The sequence below is a fragment of the Balaenoptera musculus genome, chromosome 20 (assembly GCF_009873245.2).
Source record: "Balaenoptera musculus isolate JJ_BM4_2016_0621 chromosome 20, mBalMus1.pri.v3, whole genome shotgun sequence".
Lineage (NCBI taxonomy): Eukaryota > Metazoa > Chordata > Mammalia > Artiodactyla > Balaenopteridae > Balaenoptera > Balaenoptera musculus.
In genome coordinates, this window is record NC_045804.1 from 58,407,281 (window position 1) to 58,421,367 (window position 14,087).

Genomic DNA, 14,087 nt, shown 5'->3' on the forward strand with positions numbered 1-14,087 from the left:
TTTACCGCAGGGCCAAGTAAGGAGAATGGCAGCTCATGCTCAAAAGACCCAAACTCCCCAATGGTTTTCAGGAGGGTTTCTAAAGATGATATTAAGGGTGAGGGTTCAAGGGTGTGTGATCAACTCGTGACCATTCTTCTGATTGGTTGGTGGTGAGGTAACAGGGTAGTGTTTTGGGAATCTCAATTATCAATTTTTTGGCTCTAACCGGTCTGGGGTCTAAGACGTGCTGGTGGGCAGCATGCAGCTAACTTCTTCCACCTGGTGGGGGTTTTAGTTTCTGCAAAACAGTTCAAGGATACGACTCAGGATGTTATCTGTAGCCCTTGAGGAGGAACTAAAGGTTCTTAATTTGTTTATGGATAAATTATTATTTTATCTTGCTTGACTGCTTTCCTTTGTTTCTGCATTTTCTCACTTCGCTGATTAAATTTGCTTTTTGGAACTTGGGAAAGCTTCGGAGGCTAAAGCCTTTCTACAAATAAGAAGCAGGGGACACGGGGGTGGGGGGGGGTGCCTGTTCCCAGGAAGGTCCTGCAGGGTCCTGCTTTGTTTCAAAGAAGAGAAAGCACAAGTTTTCTAAAGTAAATGCTCAAAGAAAATGGAGGGGAGGGAAATCTCTTATTTAAACTGGGGAAATTAAGCCTTTTATTTTAAATTTGTATTTATCTTTACAATCTACTTCCTGCTTGATGCTCTAAATTCCAAAAATCCATGGGGGATCAGGGGGGAGTGGAGGGCAGGGGAACTAGGGGAAGGAAGGGAGTCACTAGGCAAAAAAGCATTTGACAAAATCATTCTCACTACAGTTGATCCTCGAGGAGGATGAGTTTGAACTGTGCGGGTCGACTGGTATGAGAGTTTTTTTTTTTTTTTTTTTTTAATTTTATAGCTACTTAATTTATTTATTTATTTATTTTTGGCTGTGTTGGGTCTTCGTTTCTGTGCGAGGGCTTTCTCCAGTTGCGGCAAGTGGGGGCCACTCTTCATCGCGGTGCGGGGACCGCTCTTCATCGCGGTGCGCGGGCCTTTCACCATCGCGGCCCCTCCCGTTGCGGGGCACAGGCTCCAGACGCGCAGGCTCAGTAGTTGTGGCTCACGGGCCCAGCTGCTCCGTGGCATGTGGGATCTTCCCAGACCAGGGCTCGAACCCGTGTCCCCTGCATTAGCAGGCAGATTCTCAACCACTGCGCCACCAGGGAAGCCCTTTTTTTTTTTCTATAAATACTTACTACAGTACTACACGATCCATTGTTGGTTGAATCCTTGGATGTGGAACCACGGACACAGAGGGCTGATCTTAAAGTTGTAAGTGGATTTTTGACTTTGCAGGCATTGGGGCCCCCAACCCCCAAGTTGTTCAGGGATTAACTTTATATGCATTGCAGTGCATGACTCCTGGAAATAACAGTGCTTCCTCTCTGAATTGTTATGGATCCCTACTCTCTCATTGTCTTTCCCTGGACTTTTCCGAGTCAGCTTTGAATCCATTCACTGTGACATCAGCGACGTTTGTTGCAACATTTTGGAAATTGCTTGACATCGTAAGAGGTAAAGCGTTGTAGGTACGTTGAGAACTGAAAGATCAGGAGCTGCTAAAGAAAAAAATATTCAATGACACAGTAAGGCAGATTTTATTCAAGGGGGCGGGGACTATTTCAGTAGGTGTAGGGACCACTGCCACGGAATCTTGCAGTTGGGGATAGAGATTGGGCTCAACTCTGAACACAGCAGGAGCAGTGGAAATTTATAGCCAAGGAACATGGTGAGGTTGGTGGATGGAAAATTACTAAGAGGAAACATTCGGGGGGGTCAGGGTTTCTGACATCACATCAAGTTTCTGATGTGATGTCAGAAACTTGATGTTTCTGGCTAAACTGACCAGGCCTGGGTGATCAGACATCACCGAGGATCGTAGAGGATGAGGATCCAATCAGATATGGAGAATGGGGCGGGGGTGGGTGGGTGGGGGTAGGGTTCTGTCTAAACTGACTTAGCAGGATTCTTGCTTAATTAAATCCGACAACACAGAGACAAACAGGAAAGTCCAAAAGTCCGGCTTCCGTCAGGGAGAGAACCTTTGTCAGCTCTTTCCCTATATCGTGCAGCCCCTCGGTTTTTTAATTCTTAACAATGGTTTATATTATTGAGCCCTTACTGTGTGTCAGGCACAATGTCAAGTGTTTTACATACGTCTGTGAGTCCTCCCCACAGCCCTGCCAGGCAGATATAATTATCTCCAATTCAAAGATGAGAAGTATGAAACTCAATAAGTGAAGGGACTGGTCTAGGATTCTGTATGTGCAGAGTAATAGTGTCGGAGTTGGAACCCACGTTTTTCCTATTTAAATGACCACTGTGCTAACCTGTAAGTAGGACAATGCAAAAGTTAAGTATAGCAACAGAGTCCACCCCTAATCCTCCGTCTTCTCGGAAATCCCCGGCCTCTGGCCCGCAGCCCGGGCGGATGGCACCACGTTCCCTGGCCCAGGTGAGCAGGGGCACCTCGCCACTGTGCTGGGCGGGGCCCAGCCCGCTGCAGCCAATAGCGCGGGCGCCTCCGGGGGCGGGGCTCGCCCGGTTTCGCGCTCTCACTGGACGCCTCGGGGGCGGGGCTCGCCGGGATGCGCGCTCTGATTGGGCGCTCCTGGGGCCGGGCCGGGCCGGGGCGGTTCGCGCCAGGTTCTGGTGCCTGCCTAACGCGCGGATCACGTGGCGGCGGGCGCGGGACTGCGGGTTCGGACTCCTGTCGCCGGCCGCAGCGAGGGGTGCGGTGTACCAGGTTTCACTTAACCGCGGCTCCGAGAAGCGGGGTCGGGTGAGTGCGGAGCGCCTTGCAGGTGCCTGGGGTGAGGGGCCCGGCGGAAGTGCGCGCGCGCGGCCCCGGGTCGAGACCCGTGCGTGGGGGGGGGGGCGGTGGCCTCGGCCGCAGCTGCGAAGGCTCGCTGCCCGTGCTGGCGGCCGCCTTGCTCGTGGAGCACTTTAGGTTTCGGTGCAGCGCGTCACCTCGCCACAGTATCCTCACGGCGGGGCTGCAGCCGAGTGCTGTCCTGTAGCCCATTTCGCAGGCGGGGAAGGCGAGGCTCGGAGAGGGCGGCGGGCCTGGGAGCCTCCCTGCGGCCTGCACAATGGCGGAGCCCGCGCGGTGCCGCTGCACGTGCGGTCGCCATACGGGGCGGGCCTGCGCCTGGCTTCCCCATCCCTCATCCCGGCCTAGGAGACAAGCACTGCCCTGTGGGGTTCTTGGCCCGGGGCCCTGCGCGTCGAGGTCCAGGAAGTTAAGCGACCCTTGGTCAGCTGAGGCCGACACAAACATGCGCTTCAGTCGGGCAGAGTTGGCGGACTGGAAACACCAGGTTCTTATGGACTCATAATTTTTTTACTTGAAGGAACATGCAGTGGACGTGGGCGATTGTGCTTTTATTTAGTGCAGTGTTACGGAAAAGAGTTGATTCCGACTCTCACTATTATAAGCCACTTAGCTTCTGAGCCTGTTTCCTCCTTTATAAAGTAGGGAACACGGACAGATGGTAGTTCCCTCAGGAGACTTCTGGCTGGTCCCACTTGTGTGACAAAGGCCCAGGGAAGACCTGGGGGCATGGAGAGGCTGGTAACCTTGGCAAGTGAATTCACGTACTTGGACTGTTACCCTGGGGTTGAGGTGAGGATCATGCCAGAGGTGAGTGACATTTCTCCAGTGGAAGCACCAACAGTGTAACATAGTAACCGCTGCAGTGAGTTGTGTTTTCCTGGGGTGCTCAGCTGGGGTTACTGAGTGGTAGTAACCTGGCTCTAAGATCCCCAGGTGTCTTTCATAACAATAGTAGCTGCTGATTTTTGAGTAGTTACTCTGCCTGGCCCTGTCTGAGTGCTCTGTGTCTGGTACCTCATTTAACTCCCAACTAACTCAGAACTGTCGTCCCTGAGTCATATATGAGGGAACCGACAAACAGGTGTCAGCACCTGGGGCTGCACATTAGGAAGTGGGGGTGGGGCTTGAACCCCACAGGCTGCCTCTGCAGTGAGTTCAGCACAGCTCCCCCGGGTGTGGTCTTCACCGTTGGGAAGTGGAGAATGGGAGGGGTCCAGCCCGTGAGATGTCCACCTGCTCTTCCATAAGGAACCTGGATCTTCTCCAGTTGGGTTTCTCTAGTTGTTAGTTTCAGACAGTTATTTCTCAAGCAGGTGCATTGGGAAATAACTTGTCAGCTATGTACTGTCAAGGTGAGAATCTGTTCTCCCATCCCAGCTCTGGCCTTTGGGCCCTCAGATCTCATCTCCTGTGCCTCTGTTTTGTTCCTGATTTCTGCCCCTCAGCAAGTGAAACCTCTTCCCATTGTAGGGCCTTTGCTCTTGGTGATGGCTCTTTCCCCCCATCTCATAAGCTTGGCTCCTTTCCACTGTTCAGATCTTAGCTCAGGCACCTTCCACGGCCGGTCTACAGAAGCCCGCCACCCATTTATTGCCCTCATAACAGTCATCACCCCCTGAAGTTATCCCGTGTATTTCTTGTTTACTTTTTTAGAGCCTGCTTTTCATAAAAGCAGGGCCTCTGTCTTGCTGACCCTAGTGTTCTTAGTGCCTAGCTCAGTGCCTGGGGTATAGGAGTCACTCAATAAATATTTGTTGAAGGAATGAATGAATCCATTGTAGGCTAATAGTAGTGAAGTAAAGCTCCTAAATACCAAAAGCTTATTTTGAATTAAACATAGAATTACTATATGATCCAGCAATTTCACTTCTGGGCCTATACCCAAAAGAATTGAAATCAGGGACTTGATATTTGTACACCCGTGTTCATAGCAGTGTTACTCACGATAACCAAGAGGTGGGAGCAGCCCAGGTATCAGCAATGGATGGATGGATAAACAAAACATAGTCTATCCACACAATGGAGTATTACCCAGCCTTTAAAAGGAAGGAAATTCTGACACATGCTCCAACATGCGTGAACTTTGATGACATTATGCTATGTGAAATAAGCCAAACACAAAGGAGAAATATTGTGTGATTTCATTCACATGACGTACCTGAAATAGTTAAATTCATAGAGATAGAAACTAGAATAGTTTTCACCCCAGGCTGGAGGAGAAGGGAACGGAGTATGTTTAATGGGGACAGAGTTTCAGTTTGGGAAGATGGAAGCGTTCTGGAGACGATGATGGGGATGGCTGCACGACAGTGTGAGTGTATTTAATGCCACTGAACTGTGCACTTATATCACAGTTCAAAAAAGATGAGAGAAGTTCAAGGTGTACTGTTTTCCAGCCAACCTCCAGACTCAAAGAATAGATGGTAAGTATGTCTTCCCTAAATATAGTATCAGTTAAAAATGATCTTCCCTCTGATCTAAAAAAGCAGTCTCAGGATCTTTGTCTCACTTGTTTGCCAGCTATCTGGGCGTCCCTCAGCCCTGGCAGGCTGGCATATGAACTAACCATCACATTCAGGATCTTTGCTTTTCTTACTGTAGTTTAGAATACCCCAGGATATAATAGGTTATATCTATAATAGATATTATTGATTTAATTGAAACAAGTCAAAGAACCTTGAAGTTATTGTTTGAATAAAGAATTCAGGCTTCTTCGTGGTTTAAAAAAAAAAGCTTAAATTAGAACTCAAGTTGGGTGTGGACTGAGCACTCCATTTGGGGGATGACTTGACCTGAGTGGGAACAGGATACATGGTGGAAAACTCCCCTACGGGGTTTCAGTGAGAGCAGCGGGGCACTGCCCGCCTAGGAGGGGGCGCCGGCTGCACAGAGAGCCCTCCCCGGGGTCGAGAAGGAACTGGGGAGTTTGCAACTTGGGTAAGAGAAGGGATTGCAGAGAGGTCAGAGGGCCACAGGTGGTGACAGACGCTGAGTGAGACGAGCGAGACCACAGCTGGAGAGCAGAGAGCAGTTTCTGCCTGAGCAGAGCCCGTCTGAATGCCTCTCAGGGACGGTTGTAGATCTGACTGTCCCGGGGGGAGGGCGGGGAGAGGGGGCTCCAAACGGACTTCAGTTACTTGGCGGTTGAGAAATACCTGCTCTGTGTTGCTTGCCACCTTTGAATCCTCTTTAACCTTGAGTAGTCGGTATTTAAAAGAAGCTTTTCTCTGAGATTCTAGGACCAGAGGGCCTGTTTTGTCTCTTGTGCTTTTTCTGTGGGTTTGCCACCTGCTGAGGGCATGTGGGAAGCCGGGCTTGAGTTAGGAGGAGCCGTGGGCAGGGTGCCCAGAGCACCCACGTCTCTCCACTGCTGGCACAACGTGGATGAGGCCCCGGCACTGTGGCCTGTGCTGCTTCTGCTGCTGAAGCATTCGTGGCATTTAAGTCCCAGCACTCACTGTTGGGTTTGTGGGAGTGGCCGTATTTCTAATCACGCTGTGCTCGTGTTAAAATAATGACTGCTTCAAAAGCCCCAGTTAGGGATTTCCTGGTTAAAGTTTACTGATGGTGTCTTTTCAGTAGCTCTCCCAGAGATTAAGGAGGACCCCTGTGACTGGGAAACTATTAGCCTATTTATTTACTGGGTATATTTGTCTAGCAAATTATATTATCTGTACTTGTGTAGGAAGAACTGTGCTCTTTCTGCTGTGTCTCCCCTTTACTCTCGCCACTACCAGTCACAGCACTTCTGACACCAGACGGTTCCTTACCCAGCACTCCTGCCACACCAGCTGGTGTCTTACAGTTGAACTCAGTTCTGACACTCACCACACAGGTCAAGTGTTCCGTCCCAGCAGACAGCCTCCCCCGACCCACTTCAGGTGCCGTTGTGAGTATTGGGTCCCCAGGTGACCCACAGCTTCTGTCCGGCTTGCCTACAAATCCGAGGCTCCCAGGACCCCCCTGGATTGGAGCATTTGCTAGAGCAGCTCAAAGAACTCAGGGAGACACTTAACGTTCACCGGTTTATTAAAGGATGTGACAGAGGACACAGATGAGCAGCTAGATGGAGAGAGAGAAGCACGGGGCAAGGCCGGGGAGGGTCCCCGTGGAGTTGGGGTGCATCACCCACTCGGTGTGGAATGTTCACCCACCTGGTTCGCTCCCCGAACGCCGTGCTACTGGGATGTTATGGGGGCTTCTTCCTGGAGGCCTGAGGGATCATTAACCCCATTTCCAGCCCCCTCCCCTCTCTGGAGGAGTTGGGGCTGGCCGTGCGGGTGCTGCGAAGCTTCTCCTCGTGGTCTGGTCTTTCTGGTGGCCGGTCCCCATCCAGGAGCCCGCCCGGAGTCGCCTCATCAGGACAAAAGATACTCCCATCACCCAGGGAGTCGCAGGGCTTTTAGGAGCAGAGACCTATGTATATATTATATATATTATATAGACACACCCAGCGCCCCGTCTGGCGTCCTCTCCTCCGACAGCCACTGTCCAGACGGAGCCCGCCCCCAGCTCTAGTCCTCGTGGCTCGGTCATCCACCTGCATTTAGGGCGCTTGCTCCGTTTCCTGCTCGCCTCCCCCGGTAAGCGCCTCGGAGGTTCGGCCCGTTTGGTTCCCACTGTGCCCCCAGTCCCAGTGCATGGCTGCTGCAGGCCTCCGTCAAGCAGTTGTTGAGGGAAAGGATCTGAAATGAAAACTTACCTAATTCATGGAGCGCACTGAAAAGCTGCCAACTACTGAGTAAACGAGGTCAGTTCCTGTAAATATTTAAGCTCTCACTTGAGCAGAAATACCACTGAGCTCAAATGCTCGTTCTTTGTGGGAACGTATGTTAAGACACACGCCTGTCCAGGCGGCTGTACTGCAGTGATGCCGAATCCAGGCGTGTGCCTCTGACCGTGGTCCTTACGGGAGGCCTGGGTTCCAGCCAGCGCGCGTGCGCTTTACCTGCAGCCCCGGTGGCGGGACGCTGGGCGCGTGGAGTGTGAGCTGGGGTCTGAGTCCGTCCTCCGTGGCCAGCGGGCTCTGCAGCCCTTGGCTAAGACACTTTCCTGAGTCTCATTTTCAGTGCTTGAAAAATGGAAGGAATAATACATAAGCCAGCAATTCACTTGCTCATTTGGCAAATATTACTCCTGTATGGCTGTGCCTGGTACTGTGGGAGATTTTTAAAAAGTAACCTTCAGTCCTTGCCTTCAAGGAAGCTGGCTTAGAGCTAAGCCACAACTAGGATAAGTTCAGCTGTGAAGAGGGGATGTCGGGCTCCCCGAGGCTGGTTCGGCCTCGAGGCAAGGAGGGCGGATCTCCTGATGAACCGGTGACCAGCAGGGAGTCGCAGGTGGTCCCTCATGGTGGTTCTGCAACAGAGTCCTCGTGGTCTCCAGGTGGTTCTGGGGGCAAGGCTAACACGTGTGTCAGTACTTTGGCGACTCGGGAACTGACAGGTGGTACTGAGCTGTGACTGAGGGTTTTGTAATTCTTTATTTTTGGCTGCATTGGGTCTTCGTTGCTGCGTACAGGCTTTCTCTAGTTGCGGCGAGCAGGGGCTACTCTTTGTTGCTGTGCACGGGCTTCTCATTGCGGTGGCTTCTCTTGTTGCGGAGCACAGGCTCTAGGCGCGCGGGCTTCAGTAGTTGTGGCGCGCAGGCTCAGTACTTGTGGTGCACGGGCTTAGTTGCTCCGCGGCATGTGGGATCCTCCTGGACCAGGGCTCGAACCCGTGTCCCCTGCATTGGCAGGCGAATTCTTAACCACTGTGCCACCAGGGAAGCCCCAAGCTGTGACTGAGTTTAATGTTGGAAGTTTTCCCATTTTTAGGCGACTCTGAACCAGCGCGATGGCGACTCCCGTCAACGGAGCCCCCGTGGATGCCAACTTGTGGTCCTCGCATGAGAAGATGCTGGCGCAGCCCCTGAAAGACAATGACATGGAGGTGAGGCTGCGGGTCCTCTTGGATGTTCTGATGTTGGAGGCCCTTGTTCAGACCTCTAGTCCTCACTAGAAATAAACCGTGTTCGGGACAGCCTTGTGGTTTGGGTAAGAGGGCGGATTTATAGGCAGTGGCTGCAGAGTGGCTAAAAGTCCTTTGAGGGTAAATTTAAATATTTGAGTTTCTGCGAAGTGCAGAGCACTGTGCTGGCTGCTCCCGAGGAAAGGGGGACCGGTCGATCATTGAGATTTGACCTTACATTTTTCCTTACCTTCGGAGGAGTATTTCTAGAAGCATCTTTTATTTACGTATTTTTACAATAGCTTTATACGTGAGACGAGTGAATGCACTTACCGTACAAGTCACCCATTTAAAGTACACAGTTCAGTGGTTTTTAGAGTATTCACGATCACTTTTAGAACATTTTAATCCCTCCAAAAAGAAACCTCAAACCCATTAGCAGTCACCTCCATCCACCCCCCAAATTCCCACCCCTAGGCAACCACTGGTCTATTTTCTGTCTCTGTGGATTTATCTAAACATCTCTCTTTTTTTTTTTTTTAATTAATTAATTAATTTGTTTTTGGCTGTGTTAGGTCTTCGTTTCTGTGCGAGGGCTTTCTCTAGTTGCGGCAAGCGGGGGCCACTCTTCATCGCGGTGCGTGGGCCTCTCACTATTGCGGCCTCTCTAGTTGCGGAGCACAGGCTCCAGACGCGCAGGCTCAGTAATTGTGGCTCATGGGCCCAGTTGCTCCGCGGCATGTGGGATCTTCCCAGACCAGGGCTCGAACCTGTGTCCCCTGCATTGGCAGGCAGATTCTCAACCACTGTGCCACCAGGGAAGCCCCCTAAACATCTTTTATTTTAAGGAAGGGGAGCAAGCAACAAGGTTCAGGAGGGAAAACTTGGTGAAGTGTAGGGATGAAAAGAACAAGATGGTATAGAATTTAAAATTCTGTGGGATACGTGTTTTAAGGATCATCTTCTCTTCCATCGTTTTGTTTTCCTTAATTCATTTTCTATTAATTCCTTCCCAGGTGCTAAAAGCTTTGAGGAAGATTTCCTCTGTTCCTTAGGTGCTGTGGGAATCACCTTAGTCCGGTTATGCTCGGCTTCTGAGGGCAAAGTATGAGTGTGTAATAGTGTCTCTTCTCTTTACTCGGTTATGGCTTTGATCAGAGCAAAACGTTCAACTGAAACGTCCCAGTGTTCAGCGCCTGTTTTCTTCTCGTCAGGTTTACAACATCATTAAGAAGGAGAGTAACCGGCAGAGGGTCGGACTGGAGCTGATCGCCTCAGAGAACTTTGCCAGCCGGGCTGTTCTGGAGGCCCTGGGTTCTTGCTTAAACAACAAGTACTCCGAGGGGTACCCGGGCCAAAGGTACGTGAGTGCCATCCAGGCCTGCCTCCGAGGCCGTGAATCAGGATGGAGTCTAAAACTGTGGAAATTTCAGAAAATAGCCAGGTTCTCAACAGCGGGGCCTTCTGTTTCCTCTCTTACAGTTCCCAGAGGGTGGCAGCACCAATGCTGTCAGGGCAGGATAGTCGGGGTCCGTTGGACCGTCCCCCTGGGGCCTTTCTGGAATAACAGCCAGGCCCGAAGGGGCAGCTGCTGGCTGTGGCTGAACCTCCAGAGGGATGTCAGTGCTTAGTGGAGGGTTGTGTGGGGAATCGCATTCGTAGCAGGAAGGGGACCCCGAAGTGAAAATAACCTCTCATACTAGAAAGCGTTTCAGCATTTTAAATGCTGGATCTACCTACCCAGTGATTTCGGTCAACTCTTTCACCGTGAAAACCACAAGAGGTCATGTTCGTTTTTGGTTTTTAGTAGTTATCATCAGGCAGAGATGGTGATTCCAGAATTTAACACGAGGTTTTTGCAAATTTGTACACTTGTGTCCCAAAGGACACGGAAAAGGGAGGGTCACCTTGGAGTGGAGATGCCATTCTACACTGATTAGAGGGTCAGCACTTTTGGCCCCCGACGCCCAACCCCCTGGGAGGGGCGGGGCGGGGCCGGGCAGCCAGAGGGCAGTGGTTGTGGGTCACAAACCTCCCTTACCTTGTCCCACGCGTCTCCTTCACTAAGCTGTTCCCAAGGCGAGTCCTTCATGATAGACCAGTGATCATAAGTAAAGCACTTTCCTGAGTCCCGAGTTGTTCCAGTGAATTATTGAACCTGAAGGGGTTGTGAGGACCCCAGAATTTGTAGCCACCTTGGGCAGCAGTGCGGGTGGCTTGGTGACCGGGGACTTTCTCCTGATGTCTGAAGTGGGGGGCAGACTTGTGGGCCTGAGCCCTCAGCCCGTGGGTCCGTACTGACTCTGGGTGGTCAGTGTCGGAACCTAGTGGAGTCACTGGACACCTAGTTGGTGTCTGAGAACTGGCCGTTGATGTTGGAAAACCACACACACTCCAAACCCCAGGCTGCCCCGGGGGTTCCGGCATTTCCAGCTGACCTTGTAGAAAATGCTTTGGTGCCTCTGTACAGAGAGGTGTGGTACGGAAGCCTTGCTGCTTCCTGCCGGGGCTGAGGGCGCCGTGGCCACAGCAGTACCCACCCCACCCCCCAGCCCTGTTCCCGTGACGACATGAGTGAGGGGCATCGCTCTCTGGAGGGTCAAGTCGACTTGAAGGTCGTGGCTTGGATCCCAGGCCAAAACCGAATCCCTAGCCCAGAACAGAACGGGGCGGGGGAGCGTGGGGGCTGGTGAGGAGAGGAGGGGATGGAGAGGAAAGTGTGGGTGGGGAGGGACAGCAGCCGGGGCCGCGTTTCCGCTCCCTGAGCACTCGCTGACTTTCTTCACCCCCCAGCCTCATTTTCTCGCATTTTAGCAGCGCGAAGCGTGGTCACACGCCCTCATTTTTAGGTATCCACAGCCCGACCACAAAGTCAGCATGCTCACCCCTTTTGAGATAAGGAATTGGGGAACACATGACGGAGGCTGCTCCAGTCCGATGGGCCCTGTTGCCACGTGGCTCCTGCCACAGCTCCCGGCTGCCTCTGTGGAGGCTTGCAGTGACCTCAGATCCCGTCCTTCTTTGCTTCCCTGGAAAATGGTGCAGCCTGACATCCTGCCCCTCCACAGCTCTGTCCCTGGCGTGGGCTGCTCTCCTGCAAGCTGTGGGAGACCAGGCCCTTTGGGTCACAGAGCAGGGAGTGTGAGGCGGAAGGCACCCTCCAGATCAGTCCGTGAAGCCCCTTTCAGCTGCAAGACTAGTTCTGTGGTTTTCAGTTCCTTCCCTGAACCAAATAAGACTGTCGTTAAAAACTTAAATAGGTGTGTAGATAATTAACTCATTTATTCATGGTAAAGTACTCTTTTAAGAGGTGACTATTAACCATTTTCATTTTCATGTTTTGTTAGTAACGTCAGTTAACCTTTTGGAACATTATTAGTGATCAGGGTTAATATTTGAAAACAATATTGATCTAGCATTAACGGCTGCCTGATACAAGTTGAAAAACAAAGTTCTGGTTTTTATTTTCTTTTTTTTTTTTAAACATCTTTATTGAAGTATAATTGCCTTACAATGGTGTGTTAGCTTCTGCTTTATAACAAAGTGAATCAGTTATACATATACAATATGTTCCCATTTCTCTTCCCTCTTGCATCTCCCTCCCTCCCACCCTCCCCATCCCACCCCTCTAGGTGGTCACAAAGCACCAAGCTGATCTCCCTGTGCTATGCAGCTGCTTCCCACTAGCTATCTATTTTACATTTGGTAGTGTATATATGTCCATGACACTCTCTTACCCTGTCACATCTCACCCCACCCCCTCCCCATATCCTCAAGTCCATTCTCTAGTAGGTCTGTGTCTTTATTCCCGTCTTGCCACTAGGTTCTTCATGGCCTTTTTTTTTTTTTTTCCTTAGATTCCGTATATATGTGTTAGCATACTGTATTTGTTTTTCTCTTTCTGACTTACTTCACTCTGTATGACAGACTCTAACTCCATCCACCTCATTACAAATACCTCCATTTCATTTCTTTTTATGGCTGAGTAATGGTCCATTGTATATATGTGCCACATCTTCTTTATCCATTCATCTGTCGATGGACATTTAGGTTGCTTCCATGTCCTGGCTATTGTAAATAGAGCTGCAATGAACATTTTGGTACATGACTCTTTTTGACCTATGGTTTTCTCAGGGTATATGCCCAGTAGTGGGATTGCTGGGTCGTATGGTAGTTCTATTTGTAGTTTTTTAAGGAACCTCCATACTGTTCTCCATAGTGGCTGTATCAATTTACATTCCCACCAACAGTGCAAGAGTGTTCCCTTTCCTCCACACCCTCTCCAGCATTTATTGTTTCTAGATTTTTTGATGACGGCCATTCTGACCGGTGTGAGATGATATCTCATTGTAGTTTTGATTTGCATTTCTCTAATGATTAATGATGTTGAGCATTCTTTCATGTGTCTGTAGGCCACCTGTATATCTTCTTTGGAGAAATGTCTATTTAGGTCTTCTGCCCATTTTTGGATTGGGTTGTTCGTTTTTTTGTTATTGAGCTGCATGAGCTGCTTGTAAATCTTGGAGATTAATCCTTTGTCAGTTGCTTCATTTGCAAATATTTTCTCCCATTCTGAGGGTTGTCTTTTGGTCTTGTTTATGGTTTCCTTTGCTGTGCAAAAGCTTTTAAGTTTCATTAGGTCCCATTTGTTTATTTGTGTTCTTATTTCCATTCCTCTGGGAGCTGGGTCAAAAAGAATCTTGCTGTGATGTATGTCATAGAGTGTTCTGCCTATGTTTTCCTCTAAGAGTTTGATAGTGTCTGCCCTTACACTTAGGTCTTTAATCCATTTTGAGTTTATTTTTGTGCATGGTGTCAGGGAGTGTTCTGATTTCATACTTTTACATGTACCTGTCCAATTTTCCCAGCACCACTTATTGAAGAGGCTGTCTTTTCTCCACTGTATATGCTTGCCTCCTTTATCAAAGATAAGGTGACCATATGTGTGTGGGTTTATCTCTGGGCTTTCTATCCTGTTCCATTGATCTATATTTCTGTTTTTGTGCCAGTACCAAACTGTCTTGATTACTGAAGCTTTGTAATATAGTCTGAAGTCAGGGAGCCTGATTCCCCCAGCTCCATTTTTCGTTCTCAAGATTGCTTTGGCTATTCGGGGTCTTTTGTGTTTCCATACAAATTGTGAAATTTTTTGTTCTAGTTCTGTGAAAAATGCCAGTGGTAGTTTGATAGGGATTGCATTGAATCTGTAGATTGCTTTGGGTAGTAGAGACATTTTCACAATGTTGATTCTTCCAATCCAGGAA

At 50.0% G+C, this 14,087-nt stretch overlaps 1 protein-coding gene across 2 annotated transcripts in view; it reads left to right on the forward strand.

Annotated features, from left to right (window-relative positions):
* Positions 1-2,682: 2,682 nt before the first annotated feature.
* The window catches only part of SHMT1 (serine hydroxymethyltransferase 1), a 28,512-nt gene continuing 17,107 nt past the window's right edge, over positions 2,683-14,087 (forward strand). For both annotated transcript variants that reach the window (XM_036836538.1, XM_036836539.1), the window contains exons 1-3: positions 2,683-2,818; positions 8,691-8,805; positions 10,038-10,183. In XM_036836538.1, the coding sequence (XP_036692433.1) occupies positions 8,710-8,805; positions 10,038-10,183 (242 nt within the window). In that variant the 5' untranslated portion in view covers positions 2,683-2,818; positions 8,691-8,709. The remainder of the gene's footprint in view (positions 2,819-8,690; positions 8,806-10,037; positions 10,184-14,087) is intronic.